At 45.3% G+C, this 17,106-nt stretch overlaps 1 protein-coding gene across 2 annotated transcripts in view; it reads left to right on the top strand.

Moving 5' to 3' along the window:
• The window catches only part of RCOR1 (REST corepressor 1), an 87,517-nt gene that overhangs the window by 52,332 nt on the left and 18,079 nt on the right, over positions 1 to 17,106 (top strand). For both annotated transcript variants that reach the window (XM_074583935.1, XM_074583934.1), the window contains 2 exons: positions 11,308 to 11,360; positions 15,395 to 15,556. In XM_074583935.1, coding sequence (XP_074440036.1) covers positions 11,308 to 11,360; positions 15,395 to 15,556 — 215 coding nt within the window. The remainder of the gene's footprint in view (positions 1 to 11,307; positions 11,361 to 15,394; positions 15,557 to 17,106) is intronic.

The raw sequence follows: 17,106 nt of genomic DNA, 5'->3' as shown, positions 1-17,106 counted from the left end.
TAAGTTACTTTCCTGATCGTATGCTTCTCATGCAAATTGATCTTATGATAGTGTAGTAGTGAATTTTCTAGCACTGCAAACATCAGTAGTAACACCTAATAACTTCTCAGCAAGGACTGGGCTTCTAAATCCTGGCTAAAAGCTGTGAACACCTACCACTGATACTCCAGGATCTAGTTAGTGACATTGGTTTATTGTAGGCTTTTCTGCTCAGTCTCTTAGGATCAGCCTTGGAGGCTGAGGGCTGGTATGTATGTAATCCATGTTTCAGCATGTGCTCTGTGGATATGTAACTTGCCTTTTTCTAAATTGACTTAATTTTATGTATTTTTGAATACCTTAAAATCTGTCAACATAACGCTAATACTTTGGTTAGAGGTTACTATAAAGATTATGTTGTCCAAGATGTGGCTGTGTAAGCTTGCTGTCTTTCTGCATGGACTTCTTAGAGGGGTCAAAAACATTTCTTTGCATCTCTTTAGCTTCAGACCTATAGGAAGTAAACATGGGCAAGAATGTATGTATTAAGTGTTAGTGTCTCCCAATGGCTGGCCTGCCCACAGTAGGGCAATCCGTATGAGTTTGTCCATAGGTAGCTTCTGAGCTCCGGCAGAGAAAGGGCTCTTCACCTAAACCTGTGTTTACCAGGTTCTCATGTTTTGTGGGGTATGGTACTAGGAATTTCATGAACCCCTGCATCTTAACCTGCAGTAGGTGCTTGTTTATGTTGTCTTAGTTCATGGCCTGCCTTATTAAGTGATTAAACAGCTGCTTAATCAAGCAGCCGAACTGTTCTTGCAGGAAGCAGAAATAGGAACTTTCGGGAGAGGGATGGGACAGATAGCTGGGGACAGAGCCACGACTGCTCTCGAGATAAGCTGTTCCCTTTAGGTTCTGCAGCACTCTGTGCCTTGGAAGTGTTTGTCTTGTCTCCATTGTTCTGCTTCCTGCTGACTTGTTCACATCCAGCTTTTGTGAACATGAGGAAAATGGAGTCTTTCAAAGCAAGTTTGAGACCTAATTTTTTCATTCTTAGCACCCAGGTGCAGTAGTGCAATGAGTGGAGTTGTGGGAAGCCCCTGGCCTTCTCAGAAGGGGCCAGCCCCAAACATCTGAAAATAGGTTTTTAACCATAGATGTTAGAAGGAACAAAAGCATCTCAGTATTACTTCAGAAAATGCAACTGAAGGATTAGTTCCCCTCCAACATCAAGCTGCCTTCACTTAGTCCCTATCATTCTTCATCTAATTTGGCTGGAAGCAAGTTTCGTGCAACTTGTTCATGAGTGCAGAGGCTGTCTGGGTTGTTGAGACTATTATGTTACTCATAAAGCTGGGCTTAGAAGTGAGGGGGCTGGCTGCAAAAAATAACTGAAATAGTAAGTGGTGCTTTTGTGACCTGACCACTCACCATTCAGGATCACGGGGTTCTCCTGTTGGAGCTGCTGAGGAGCTGGATGTGGGCAATTACAGCTGGAGGCTCTCCCCTCCACGAGCAGCTCCTGGCTCTCGGCTCATCTGCCAAGGGCATCTCCTCTGTGTGACTCTGACTTGTCTCCTCCCTTTTGCTGCCTGCTGGCCTGCCCAATACTTCCTTTCTGACCAAGTGACACCCTTCCAGGAGGTAGCTAGGGGACAAATTGATCACTTCTTTTGCTTTTGTATCCATTATAAAGGGGGTCAGCATGGCTTCTACTCTCTTGTCACAGGCTTTATTATCAGTAACAATAATAATGAGCTGTAATTTAACATGATGGCTATTCTGCTCCCACATACCCCTTGTGTGTGTGCCCTCATCCTGCACAAAGACCCTACGTCGTGGAGTTAGCCATGCTGTTTAGGAAGCCTGGCTCTGATACAGTTCTGATTTTAGACAGGAGCTTTCAAAATCTTGTGGAGAGTGGAAAATGGACCTTGTGGAAGGTTTCACCCTCTTCAGAGGGCTTTGAGTCTAGATATTCCTTGGTGGCTTGTGAAGATGGTTGACGGCAGGTTGTTCAATGAAGCTTTATGGTAGTCTGCGCTGATTATTTTACAGACCAAGAATTGCAGCATATAGAGGATGAAGTGGATGAAGAGCTGAGAATGTTCCTAGGTAGAGTACCAAAGACTGCTAGTAGTCTAAATCTGTGGTTTCCCATACTGACTCTGTCATCTGTATGTGTGTCAAACTGTATTTTTTTCAAATTAGGGAATCTGGCTTTTGGAAAGGATGCGCTGGATCAGGCATTCTCAAGGAGTGCCAAAAAAATACAACAAAGTAACCTGCTTGGTTGATGTGGGGCGAGCATGGACACTGTCTACCCCGGTTTCTCTAAGGCTTTCCATAAGGTTCCTCCTAGAGAAACTGATGCATTGCGGTCTAGACAAGTGGCCTGTGCGGTGGGTGGGGAACTGCCTGGCAGGCCGCACCCAGAGGGTGGTGGTAAATAGCTCCTTCTCAAACTGGCAACCGGTCACAGAAGTCCCCCAGGAATCAATATTAGGCCCAATGCTGTTTGACAACTTTGTAAGTGATCTGGATCATAGGATCACCTGTACCCTGATGAAGTTTGCTGATGATACCAAACTGAGTGGGGAAGTGGACATTTTGGAGAGGAGAGCCACCCTCCCTGCAGGAAGACCTGGATAGGCTGGAAGAGTGGGCTAGCAAGAAGTTCAACAAGGACAAGTTGCACCTGGGAAAGCATAATCCAGAAGTGCAGCACAGGCTGGCATCTGTCTGGATGGGGAGCAGCTCTGTGGAAAGGGACCTGGAAGTCCTGGCAGGCGACAAGTGAGTGAAGAGTGTGCTGCTGTGGCAAAGAAAGCCAAATGGATGCTGGGTTGCATCAACAAGGGCATCACCAGCAGAGATAAAGAAGTCATTACCCTACTCTACTCAGCACTTGTCAGGCCACACCTGAAATACTGTGTTCAGTTTTTGTTCCCACTATATAAAAAAGATGTGGACAGGCAGGAGAAGGTCCAGAGAAGGGCCACAAAGATGATCCAAGGCCAGGGAAGCCTGCCATATGAGGAAAGGCTGAGAGAAGTGGGTTTGTTCAGCCTTGAGAGAAGAAGGTTTACAGGAGACCTTGTCACCATGTTCCAGGGTGGCTGCAAAAAAGATGGAGACTCCCTTTTTACAAGGAGTCACATGGAAAAGATATGGGGTAATGGGTGCAAGTTACTCCTGGGGAGATTATGATTGGACACAAGAGGAAAATTTTTCACAATGAGAGCAATCAGCCATTGGAATCATCTCCCCAGGGAAGTGATGGATTCCCCAACATTGGACACTTTAAGATTCAGCTGCACAGTATGCTGGGCCATTTTGTCTAGACTGTGCTTTTGCCAAGAAAGGTTGGACCAGGTCCTTTCTGACCTGTGATTCTGTGATAATAATTTCCATAAGAAAATCTGCATGAGGGTTTCTCCTAATTCAAGTTACCATTTTCTGCAGTGAACCATTGGATCATATTTTTTTTTTAATATTCTACCCCTCATCACAACTGTATTGATAATGTTGCTACTTGCATCGTTTGGACATGCTGCTGCCTGTAGTTGAAGTATATAATATGAGGCTATACCTCTCCGTAGAGTTAACTCAAGCCATGGTTTGACAGCAGAATAAATCTGGCTGTAGGGCTCCTCGGACTGAATTGAGAGCACTGTGCTGAATAATGCAAAGAGCTGTTCTGCTATAAACTCACTTTGTTGTTCGGGCGCATGCTCTGTGCATTTATCCTGTCTGTGACTTCCTGTCTGTGTCTTGGAAGGTCGTACATGGGAACGAGTATTCCCTCCCTGCCAGAAGCTACTGTGTGCTAGTTTTTGTCCTTATGTGGGCTCCAAACCCAATATCAAGTGCTCTGACTAATTACATTTAATACAGTCTAGTGCCTGTGTCTGACGGGATCAGGTTTGCACTGCTGAATGATCCAGCCATGCTCAGATCCTGTATGGTCAGAGATTAGCTTCCCAGGTGATCTGATGTGGTTCTGCCTATTCTGTGCTAGGTCCCAGAGGTACTGTTTCCTCTTTGCTACTGCCCTGTCAGATGTCCATTGTCCCCTTCTCTTCTGTGGTACATATGGAGACATCTGGGCTCTGTAGCTACTGAAACCTGTGCCATTCCTCCAGTAAAGGGGCATTCAGTGCTATGGTGGAGCAAATTTCTGCCTGAAGGTTAAATGTGATGGATGTGTAAGGGGTAGTCTTTCTTCCCAGAAGGTCCTCCATGGATGTCTGCAATGAGTGGGCATCCATGTGGCCTTTCTGAGGAAGTGCTGCAGCATCAGAAAGCAAGAGAAGCAAGAAAGCATCGGCTGGCTGGCTTTCCTTATGGTAGTCCTCATGAATACACCACCTCCCTACATGTGCACTGTGTTGAGCCTTTTCTTGATGTGATAGTGTCAGCTGAGGGTGCAACTTTAGAAAAAGCCTATACTGGTAAAGGCTTTAAAAGAAACACATGAATGCTAGCGAAAGGCCTTTCCTGCTAAATAGTTTAAAATAGTTTTGGCAAGCTACAAAAGCTATGCTAGATTTGTCAGTACACCTGTGTTGGCACTACGTAGCCTTCTTGCTGGTATAGCAAAATCTAAAGGCAGATGAGTCAGGTCTTTAACCATCACTGGAGCTTCAACTTTGGACTTGCCCTGAGATGCAGGCCATGCAAAAGAGCAGCATGGAAAATTTAAAAAGGGAAATAGGTGTGTTTCTTTGCGAGCTTGTTAGCGTGCACTGCTTGGGTGGGGACTGGTTGCCTTTGTGTGAGAAAAGAAGCCTTTGGTTTAGGTATCAGAGCTTTTAAAGGGATCAGTCTCCCAGTGATGGGGCACTTTGTTCTGTTCCTTGTTTTCTGCTCTCTGAGGCTGCTGTTTCCAGGCTCCAGGTGTGGTTCCATGAGCAACTCTTTCCTCACCAGCGCAAGGTTACACAGCCATGCCTGTTCCTGCCCGCTTGCTCATCCCACCACTGCGCTGTGCCGGGACAAGGAATGAGTTGCACTTTTGGCTGAGCCACTCTCATTCCTTGCTGGAAGTAGGAGGGCTTGTTTCTCCTCAGGCTTACATAAGCTCTCAGAAAAGTGATTTTTATATGGTATACAACCAAATAAAAAGTGTAAAGCTTGTGTTTTATGAATAGCATGCTGCTTTGGTGGTGGCCAGCTGTTCAGTGCCTTGAGTGGCTCCAGAACTAGTGCAAGAGAAGAGGGCAGCCTGTGTAGCTAGGGCTGGTGATACGAGAGCCAGGGACTGCCCCTCCTTGTAGGTGAGAGCATCTCCATACTTCCAACCAGCACCACTCAGCGCTTGTATGACTTCGCTGACGCTTGGGTGAGGGAGCTAACGCAGCAGGAGAGGGTTGGTGGATTTTCAGGTGGAACAGCTTCCCGGTCCATTTTCCTGGGGGCTCACGTGGGAAGAGGTGGCTGGGGGTGCTTAACCTGGCCCTGCTGCCAAAAACTTCTAATGCAGTGGCACCCTATGGTCCTTGGTATGTGGACAAGGGATGACATACAAGTAAAATCTGAGCTACAGGGAGGTAAGTGGGTGGGAGGTTGAGAGATACTGTGGAGTCCTGTGTCTCAAGGTACCCTGCCCAGCTGCAGGGTATTTTCTCTTGCTCCTATTCAGGTAATCTTCTGCAGGCAATGTTGGTTTTCCTTTGCCTTGCAGTTGCATCCAGACTTTTCCCTAACTTGCTGCAGATGCAATGGAGTTGAAGCCTAAATCCTCTCATGCCTTCAGTTGCATGAAGTGATTTTTAAATAGCCTTTGTGTCTCTGTGACTACTGCTCTCTGTTCCTAGAAACAGTGTTAAAGGAGGCTGTATTCCTGCCCAGGTGGGTGCAGCACAGGGCACAAAACATGGCTGTGCTCTGGCTCTCTGCTCCTCTCCTGCCTGTAACACACATCATATCTTGCCAAGAAGAGGAAATAGCTTTTCCAATGCAGAAGACCTCTTTAAGTAGGTGGATTTTATTTTCTTTTAAGTGATTCTGCCCAGAAAAAGTGGTCAAGCTACCTCGCTTTGATCTCTGCCTGCTCCCCCCTGTCTCCTGTTGCAGCTGGCGTTAGTGAGACACACTTGTCCAAACTATTGTGCTTTTTGCGGCTGCTTCTCCTGCGCTGGGACCACGAGGTGGCAGGATTGTTCCACTGATGCCGCCAGGGCGGCAGGACGGCAATGCAGCTGCTCGTTTTTATAGCCAAGGCAAAAGCTGTGCCTTACTTGTTTGTGTACTGTCATAATTGTGTTTTGAAATTTGGAAGAATTTCACATGTATGTGTCTAATCCGTGCTCCTTATTTTCTTTATATAACATTGATTTGTTCTTGGTCTTGACTTTTTTTTTTTTTTTCCCCCACCCTGTTCTCAAGGGAGATGGAGGGGAGGGGGGAGATGTACAGCAACATCCAGAATTCCTCACAGGTTCCAGCATTGATCAAACCCTGTGAAGCACATTACTGAGGCTGTGAAGGCTGCTGCTTTTGTCCTCATTTCACCCCGTTCTGTCAGGGTATTGCATCACGTAATATGCAAAGTGTTCAGAGCTCCTGCAGTACCCCAGTAATAGGGGTGAACTGAGGTTGCAGCAACAGCTCTGCCTCTGCATTCGTGTTGCTTTCTATAGGCTTTAGCATACTCGCTTCTGCTGCAAACCCTTCTTGGGGTCACTGAGTCCACTAAACATGATGTGATGCTTTGTGGGGTCATTAAGAAACAATTTGGGGAGGGGGAGAAATTCTCCCAAAAGACCAACTTGGAGAGGTCATTTAATCTGAACAAATGGTGATGAGGAGAGTCATTGCTTTCAGGCATTTCTCTTTCAGAGTTCTCCCACTCCCCTGAAATTAATGCTCCTGTTTAACGTCTCTCAATTCACTGTTCTAGGATGCGGGACTGAAAATCAGCAATGCAGTTGTTTGCTCTTGTCTCTCCTTTCCTCTGTCAGCCGAGAGGGTCCCCTTTCTTTTGCCTCTAGTGAGGAATTCTTGCAGGAAGATGGTTAGCAAAAGAAAAGGGTGTATGAGAAAGACGACTGGAAACAAGACCACAGAATTCAGGGCGCTGACAGCACCATTTTGGTCAGAAACTCTACTCTCTAGATGGCGGGGGGGAAGCATCTTTCTCTGCTTCCTTTCCCACTCCCTTCCATTTCCCTTTGTCTCTTTGCCTGTGTTAGTGCTACAGCTGGGGTTCTTTGGTCATCTTTTTCTAGACCTCATTTCTTGTATTAGGGAGAGATGGTTGAATGCCTGGTGCTCCTCTTTGCTGGTGACAATTTGTATGTGGAGCTCTGTTCCCTTTGCATCCCCACCTTTTGTGCTACTTCTGCCTTCCTGAGCATGACTAGCTGTAGGAAGGGGCTTTTTGGGCCAGTGCTCACTCCATTTTGGGTATGGAGTGGACAGGAGGGTCCTGTTCACCCCCACACAGCTAAAATGCATGCAAGAGAAGAAATGTAGCCAAATAGGTAAAGAAATACCAGTTTATGATTCTCTTCTCTGTCCCTCATCTGGTTTCTAGTAGCAACAAGAGCCTTCACAGAAGCAATGCATCTCCTGTCACACGACTGTCTCTATTCAAGCATCGTTGTCTTTTGGCTTGGTCTGTGGCTGAATATCTTTCCAGCATAGAGAAATGAGTTGGGTGGGAGGAGAAGATGCTCTTGTCTGCTCTGTTTGGGGAAAAGTTAAACTGGTGGAAAGAGTGCATGGTTCTGGGGGAAACAGGATGGGATTGCTTTGCTGCTCTTGCTCTTTCTCTTCTGGAAAGCAGCTAAGAGCTGTGCTGGCAAACTGTTTCTTCTGGTGTAAGCAGGGCTCTGCCCCAGGCTCCTCTGGCTCCGAACTCTGATGTCTAAACAGATTGCTGGGTTACACGCTGAGCGTGACTGAATGCCACTGAAATGCAGTGGAGCAGAATTTCATGTGCCCGCTGCCCTGGCCTTGCTAGAGGTGCGTGGGGAAGGCAGAGATGGAAGAGGGCACTTATTTATCTGATGTGGCATGTGAAGCATTAAGCTTGTGGCAATTCCAGGCTCTACTGGTATGGGAGACTAAAGGGATCCTGTGACTCAGCTGGTGCCATGCACTTTCTTGCTCACTTCATATGGAGGGGGATGGTAAAGAAAGCAATCGGAAGGATTGCTCAAGGGACTGTCATACCTCTCAGATGGTGCAAGCATTAAAGCGAGTGAGCCTGCAATTAATTAGCCAAGAAATGACAAGCAGAATGGGCTAGGTTGTCAGTAAGCAAGCAGGGAACAAGCCAAGAGCAGAGTATGATGGTGTACTCCTTGTCCTTCCTTCATCCACAAACACTCTTTTAGTGTATAGAAGGAGCATTGCTGTGTGCTTATGTTCGGTTTACCGCCTTAATGCCTCTTTCTTATTATTCTTTTCTCTTCCTCCAATGTAACAATGAGGTATAACACTGAGGAGTTACAGACCCCACCGTGACAAGAAAAGCATCCTGCTTCCTTTCCTGGTGTCTGATCACTCATAGTCTGTTATTTGGCTCTGTGGTATATTGACTTGATTCAAGAGGAATCCTATTAATATTGATATGGGGGGACGTAGCTAATGTTCTTAGTTAAGAGAGAAAATGCTGTAATGATTTTTTGGTGGGTGGGGAGCAAGGGAGGCGAAGTATGTTTTCATTGCTTATAGCATCTGGCATAAGGAAGGTAGTATGCTAGAAAGGAGAACGACCTCATCTCTTCTCTGTATGTATTAAAGGATAAGATGCTGAAGTCAAATCAGGAACTGTAGAACTTTCCACAGTGAAAGCGAGCTAGTTAATGCAGCAGTACTTAGCATTCAAGAGCTTAATTCAGCCTTGGACTTCAGAGAATTCAGCTCCTTGCCCTCCCCCTTCCTTCACCTCCCCCTTAGACAAAATATATAACACTGCATGTGCAATACCTGTCCTAAGGAAACCGAGAACGTTTAGGTGAAGTACAGGAAAATGCTGCACTTAAGGTTTCCTGGCAGCCTTTGTTTTTGGTGTGGTTATAAAGTCTGGAAGCACCTGAAATTGCTTTTCTGCCCACATTCTACTGATGTTCCCTGCCCTGTTGGGTGCACGGAGGGAAGGGGTGGTGTGTAGGGAGGAGTCAGTTCCCTTCTCTGTCCCCATTTCCCCTATGTGGTCCTCCTGGATCATGTTCTCTCTTTGGGGTGTGGTTTTGCAAGTTGTGGGAGGTTTTTTTGTTTGTGTTTTTTTTTGTTGTTGTTTTTTTTTTTTTAATGGCAAAGCTGATTTCCGAGGTTCCTACCCTTTGGTAACACTCAGGATGTTCAATTAGGCAATGCAGCGATTTCAGCTTAAGAAGTTGCTGTCACTGTCCCCATCACCTCCACTGTCTGTGAAACTATTTCAGTATGTTTGCCTTGTGCAAGAAGACATTATTTGCAAAAGGGGATAGTTTTCCTCCCAGTTTTGCATGGTCCTCAGAAACAAAGGGCTGAATTTGTTGACTGGAGAGGCAGATGTGTTTGTGCTGCAGAGGTGCCAATGAGTGTCTGACCTTTCTCCGAAGGGCTAATATAACTTTTACTGGATGTCTCCAGAACATGGTCCAACAAACAGGTTCGTCAGCCCCTTGGGAGTGCGCATTGTGTGCAGGTGAAAGCTCGGAAGACCAATAACCTCGTGGAGTGTCCTTGTTGATGTGGAGCTGTGCCTGTGTTTACTGCATGCTCTTGTCCTGCCACAACGTGTGGCCATATAAATGTTCTCATAGAGCCTTCTATGGCACTTAACAAAGCCCTTTTTTTGCAACAACTTTGTGTGAAAATTAATGCGTCTTGTTTTCAAATGAATGGCCGGCATAAAGTGTCGTATTGTCTAGTAAGATGGGATGTCTACTTTAAGTACCTAGATTTAATTTCTTTGTATTGATGACAAGCTGAAAATAAGAGGCTGGTGCTCTCCTGCTGTGCATTTTCTGATCTATCTTCTCTGTTTTCCCAGTACTTTTGAGTTCATTGCTTAGTTTGCTCAGATGAAAGAAGAATTGAGGAGTGTCCAAGTTAAAGGAAAGGCTTTAAGGGTTGCCATGTTATTAGACATCAGAGACTCCATGTGAGAGTTCTCATAAAGGCAAAAAACATTGGAGAAGCACATTTGAGAGCTGAAGTTAATCATGAGGCCCAAACCTTGGGAAATGTGACTTCCTTAACTGCAGTGTACGCAGAACCTTTTCCTTACGGATGTGCTGCGCGTGCTCTCCCTGAGTTGGGTGTTCAGCACAGGCATTCACATCTCTCTCTGGGTATCTGCAGAGAAGGAAGGGGGAATGATTTTTTGAGTTCATTGCTAAGTGACTTGTCTTGAAGTCCACGCGTGTAGAGAATGAGAATTCTGGCTATGTTTACCAGTTCTAAGTCTTTCAGGGCACGTGCACATTGTGGATCCTACAGATGACCAATGCTTCCAGCATCTTCTACTCCATTAGGTGAAGTAGGAGTCTCACCTTTTAGCTTGTATTTTTTTTTTTTCCAAGGGTGGTGTTATCATTACAGTGCATTTAATAATGACCAAGCACAAGGGCACAGACTTCAGAACACCGTGGCTGGTATTGACTTTGATCCAGTCCTCTCAAATGCGTGCGGTTGGATATAATGTAAACTTAGTCATTTAGTCATTCATACTGAAAGAGACATTTGGGTTTTAGTCCCATCTATACAAAATTTAACTCGTCGGGGTGTCTTTACATTGTAAAGGTTAAAAGCTTGTGGGGGCCTAATAATGCATAGAGGTGGGGTTTAGTCCAAGATGAAAACTGCTGAGGCATAAGGAATGAAAAATTTGCCAAGGTATCTGCAGTGGCTGTGCGACATTAGGCGTCTGGCAGTATTGGAACATATGGATTTGTGTCTGGGGATTTTTGTTCTTAAGAAAACAACTGCTTTGGGGGATTTAAAAAACCAAACAAAAAAACCCAAACAAAAACCAACCAACAAACAAATGAGAAGTAGCTGAGACAGTCACATCTATAGTTTTGGTGAACAAGTTCTGAAATACTATATGCTGTGTTTCAGAAGTACTGCAGCTGGATTGGATATCATGCATCATTAAGGCTTGTTAAGGAAAATATGTAGTAGTTTGGTGACTGTTGTTTTTTTTTTTGCTTCCTTCCTTTCCTGAATTGTTGGAACAGCAGCTATTCATGAGAGTTGTCTGTGGAGGATGCAATGACCATGACTGAAGTCAGAGCTGCAGAACTGGGTTTGACACTGGAAAGGGGAAGGGAAGAGGAGATAAGATTGTTATACGAAATGCTCTTACGCCTTCTCTTTGTTTTTCAGTGGATGAATATATCGCCATTGCTAAAGAGAAGCATGGATACAATATGGAGCAGGTAACAATACTTTGAATATTTTAAAAACTTTTTCAGCAGGTATTAAAACGTGACTTAAAGTGACTGCCTAGGAACAAGTTCTTCCTTTCTGTACCGCCTGTGTTTTCTCCTTTCCTACTTCTCCAAAAACTGACTGTTCCTAATAATATCCTGTACCCTGGGGATAAGGAGTTCATCCCTAGTTTTACATCAAGAGTCAAAAGAAAAACAAAACCATTGTAATTTCTAGCGGAGTTTGGCCACGAATATTATGTTTACTCTGGTGACTATCTCTTGAACACTTTCATAACCCATAAACAACGTTAAAAAGATTGGCTTATCTTTGGACAGCTGCCTGATTGCATTGCAGTTTCCAGTTGACTGCTCCATCTCTGCTTCATGGATGTCTTGGCAGTTATTAATGAGCTATTGAACCATCATATGCTTTTCTGAGGCAAACCAATATCCACGGTTATTTACCTTAAAGCTGGGCTGCAAATAACTTTGCATTTCACAGATGAGCACCTCGGATGTCCATGCAGTAGTACTGGATGACTTCACCAGCTCTTCCTGAGGTTAGCCAGTGCCCTTAGCCTAGGGATGGAAATCCCGGTCTGAGGAACAGACCTCTCCTTTACTGCATGTGGCCTAGGATTGTGTTCTAATCTTCCCTGTGTTAACTAACATCAATTTCAACACTCATCTGGGGAGATAAGTAGACCTGTGCCTGGGAAGCTTTTCTGAATTCTGTGGAGTTTCCTTATTGCACGAATACTTGCCTGGAAAGGGAAGGCTGCAAATCTCATGACTTACGGTATTGGCAAATTATGTACTGTTCTACAAAGGGATTCTATGAAAACTTGAAAGTTTATGAAATTGTTTGGGCAAAGGCTGTGAGCATAGAAACCAATGATTTGGATGGGCAAAGGTTTCTATTTAAATGAGACTCCTGTCGTCTTTGAGTCAGACTTTCAGTGGTCGATAGTCGTACTCAAAAAGACTTCTTGTGGAGTAAGAGCATTGAAGTTGAGATAGCCAGCAAAATTTCCAGCAAAGTCAGGAATAATCAGACTTGATATTTATAGTTTCAAAGAGCAGAAAACAGCAATAAAAGGAACGTGAAGGCATCAAATGGCTGCAAACTTCAGTGAAAATAAGGATGGTAGCTCATTTCAGTTTAGATGGGTATATCCTGATATTGGATATTGTGAGTAATATTTGCCAAAAGAGATGGTCTCAAGGTAATAAAAGTGGGTTTCATTATTTTAGTGGATAAGCGTGGTTTGGAGACTATAGACTGATCTGGAAGACTGATCAAAATGAAGCTTGGGGTTTTTTAAACAATACGGATTTCTTGTGTTTTGAAAAACTTATACTTGACTAACAGATTTGTATTCATTTTAATGTTGGAAATACAGACCTCCCACTCATCCCTCAAAGTCTTTCTCCCCTTTTTTTCTCCCTGTCTCTGTGTACATAAGAAGTCATAGAATTCGCCACACTAGGATGTAAAGTGTCTGAGCAATTTTCTCATTCCGTCCCTAGCGCTCTCGCATAATACTCTGGAGTTAAACATGTTTCCCAGGTCCTTTGGGATTTCCTAGACAGCTAAGCTAGGCACTTCCAGGAAATAACTGGAGAGGATCTATCTTGTATCACTCTGGAAGGCATGTACGCATTTTGTGTTATAGGGACAAGTGTCAAGGCTTTCAAATCAGGATGATTTGTTGTATCACCAAGGGACACTCTCTCTTCAGCTGGTATCATCAGAGTTGCTGTTGATTGGGTAACTGTGGACAAGCTGATAAGGACTCCCTGGAAGCCAGTCAGAGCTCCCTTTAGCATTTGGCCACTGTCTCTCAGCTTTGCTGGCCAAGGCAACCCTTTCCCATGCATGCATCCCTCCGACAGCCTGTCTCTTTGGACCCTTGTGCAGGTGGCTTGGCTGACAGTCATTGTGCAGAGATTCCCATTCTTCCATCTGTGCCCCCTGCCCAAAACCTACCTTTGCTGCCTAAGATGTGCCAGTTTGTCCAAGGCAGTGGTGAGCTGTCTGGCAGGGTGGCTGGGGCAGGCACCAGCACTCCTCTGCCCAGCGGCTTGCCCGTCCAGCTGGCCCCATCTATGCCTGCGTGGCTCATGTACCTCTGTCTTTTCTCTCCCCTTGCCTGTGGCTGAATGCCACGTTGTTGGCTCTGCTGCTGTGGGATGATGGGTGGAGGCTTGGGGCTGTGCTGGTGGGAGTCCCTGCAGCCTCACCAGCTTGAGAGCAGGTGAAGGATAGGCTCCTGCAGGCAAGTGAGCTCCGGCAGGACAAGCCCACTTCAAGGGCTGTAGGTGGTTGTGCTGAGCCGTAGCAGTCACTGGCTTTTGGGAGTATTACAGCAAGTCTGGCCAAGAACTGTGCTCTCCTGCCAGCCTGTGTCAGACACCCTGGGACAAATGGAGGCTGGAAAAGCTGTGTACTCACCTATGTATAAGTGCAGAGGTCTCCTAGGACAGCATGGGCTGGGAGAGAAGTACTGCTCTCCTGCTAAGCCTAAAGGAAAACCTTTCTGTTTATCTATTGTTTTGTGTAAGCAGCTGTCCCCTCAGTCCTCACTAGCACCTTAGTGGTATTTGACACTACTCTGCCTTCCCAGAATGTCTCCCCCTTGTTTTTCCCCTGCTTTCTCACAGGGATATTTGGTACAGTTCATACCTGAAGCTGAAAGGGATGGCAAGGGAGAGAAAACTCAGTCCTTTGTGACTGCAAAATAGTTTCTTTGGCCCCATGCTTGCCCAAGTGGATGGAGATAAGTGGCTGTGTGGCTCCTGTGATATCTCAAGTGACTGCGCTCCAACCAAGACTACTTGTCTTGTTCTGCATGGAGGCAAAAGGGAGGAGAGAGTTCCTGGGCAGCACTGAGAGGCCAGTAGGGTCAGGAAAAGATCTTGGATAACACTAATATTTAAACGCATACTCTCTGCAGAATCTCCGGGGAGCAAGATCCCATAAAGGAACTACATTTTGCATAGCAAAGCATAATGTGGAAACCCTGACTTTGGAGGGATTTTGTACCTCTGAGCGGCCAGGGTGAAACTACTACATGAGGGTAACTGTGGCTGTGAAACTGAGCTGAGTTTGCATATGACGAGCAGGTTATGCTGATGTTTTACTCAGCATGTTAGGGATTGTTTTCACTTTACAGCCGTTGCGAAAGGCTGGTTTCTAGCTCTGCAGAGTCAGGCCTTCCCAAAATGACTTGCGGTGGTCGCTGGCATGCCAGATGTAGTGATGTGTCATAAAGCACAGGGACTGCGCACCCCTGGGAGAGGGGTGGCTGCGAGCAAGCGTGTCAGAGATGGTGGGAGGAGGATGGTTTGCAGGTGGTGAAGTGCAGCATGTGCACTTTGACTTTGGAACTGAGAACCAGAGACTGCAACAGTGAAACGAGGCGTCTCTCAAGGGAACAAATGACCAGCCCCCAAAATGAGTGAGATTTGTTCCTCCTTTGGGCCAGGGACGCCTTGGCAGCAAGTCACGGTTGTGCATGCTCTCTGCCTTGCCTTCTTCCAGTTCTTCCCTCATCCCCTCACCTTTTTCCCCCCTTCCCTTCAGAAAGAGCCCCCTAAACAACCATAAAAACCCCAGTCAACTAATCCATCCTCCAAATTGCCCAGGAAATGAAGGGACTTTAGCATTGGCAAGAAGTTTCTTTTAGCCCAGCATGTTTTTTACATAGTCTTTCCAAGGCTTTGATTAGCTTTCCTGTGCATACTATGATCAGTAAAGCTGGAGTAATTTTTTCAATATTCTTCTGCCTTCTTTCTGTTGCTACTCTCTTATAACGTTACTGCTTGTATGGTTTGGATATACTTCAGGTTGGTCTTCACAACCTAGCAAAGTGGGGGTCAGATTCCAGGTTTCCTGCATACAGAAAAGCGTCTGATGTAGCTGAGAATTAAAATTATGTCTAACGTGTTGCCTGAGGAAAAAAAGCTGTAGCTCTCCCTGTCCATGCATGTGTTTCTTGTGATTACAGTTGTCCCCTTGGTGTCTTTGTTATTTCTAGGCCCTTGGGATGCTCTTTTGGCACAAGCACAACATTGAGAAGTCTTTGGCAGATCTGCCAAACTTTACTCCGTTCCCAGATGAGTGGACAGTGGAAGACAAGGTCTTGTTTGAACAGGCCTTCAGTTTCCATGGGAAAACCTTTCACAGGATCCAGCAGATGGTAAGTGGTGTCACAGGAATGGAAAAGCAGAACAGGCGCTTGGGCCATCATCTTCAGTGCTGATTGTGATGAACTCCTGTCTAATGCTTTTGGGAGAGAACAGGCCAAGGAGGGTATTAGAGGAAAAATATTACCATGAATAGAAAGAAACAATGTTGTTTCCAGAGTCTCTGTAGAAGTGTTTTCCTGAAGTGCTTTACTGGTTCAGGATAAACTTTGACTGTGCAATTTTTTTGGTTGGAAATTACAGTTTTCAGTCCCCTGCGTGCTATGGTAGTGTTTATGTCTCAGCTGGAGTTCAGGCATGGTCTGTACACACGTGCCCACCCACACAAAGAGTAAAGATCATCTCTGTGCAAAGCTGATTTCCTTTCTTACATCCTGCTTTTTAGGAATTCATTTTATTTGACTACGAAGTCTGTGCTTAATGTGATTTGGGACTGTCAGTGGATGCTGTAGTGGAGGTTTATACATCATTGCAAGCATTCAGTTCTTTGCTTTTGGGTGGTAGTGATTTTTTTTTTTTTACACCTGTGATGGAAAACTTGGAGGGTAGGTTTCTCCCTGAAAGGGAACTGCTGGGGTGTGTGCAATTTTCTTTCAAAAGAGGGAGAGGATAGGATGTAAAAATTTTTTTATTAATTACATCTTGAGAATTTCTTCAAGTGATTCATCACCTGAGTGAGAACCAGACTTTGTTCTTTGCTCTCCTTCAGTAAAGTGCCTCTCCAGTGTTCCAGCAGGACCTGGTTACGTTGGTTGTGACCCTTTGAAGTGAGCCTAGGCTGTTGCAGTCTGTTCAGGCTCTTTAAAGCACATGTGAAGGTTTGTGTTGCTGATGCCACTGAAAAGCAAAAGGCGACTTGTGTCCCAAGTATGAAAGAAAATTGCCAGGTCCCTTTTCAAAAGGATGGGAGGAAGAGGCTTGTTCTCCTCATATCCTCCTTGAATGTTCCTTCACTGGCGTTTGTTTCTGAATGTTCTTGGGGTCCTAGCGTCTCCCACTCCCTTGGGTCAGCTGATGGGGCTTGCACGTACTGTGGACAGCTGGTATAGACAGTCTGGAGAGTTGTGGACTCCTGAAGGGTGAAGCTGTTTTCTTCTTTATTCCTCTGTTCTTACACAGGAGAAAGAAAAGGGGAAGGAAATGTCCTGGGGAAAAGGAGAACATAAAGCCCGTGCTGTTGCTTGATTAAATGCCAAAGCAAGAAATTCTCAATTCAGTTTATCTGCAGAAGCATGACTTGTCCCCGAGTGAGGTGCATTCCAACACAGGAATGCCAAACTCATGCACTGCTCCCTAGCTAATGATATTTTTTTACTGTTGCTCCCAGGAAAGCCATTCTGCATGAAAGGAATTAAATGGCATGAAGCTTTGTGTTTAGCAGGGGACAGGAATCAATGGCTTGGGAGCATGTTAGTTGTTAGTTTATATATGCTGCCCCATTAGCACCAGTGCAGCTTGGAACTGAGGGGAAAAATTACTGAAGCCAGAGAATGAAAAGTGAGTTACATTATTTACCGGAGCTGGTTCTGATATTTTGGCACTC

Source organism: Larus michahellis, chromosome 4, assembly GCF_964199755.1.
Source record: "Larus michahellis chromosome 4, bLarMic1.1, whole genome shotgun sequence".
Classification (NCBI taxonomy): Eukaryota; Metazoa; Chordata; class Aves; order Charadriiformes; family Laridae; genus Larus; species Larus michahellis.
The sequence above is the reverse complement of the archived record's forward strand: the minus strand, read 5'-3'. Positions and strand labels throughout refer to the sequence as shown.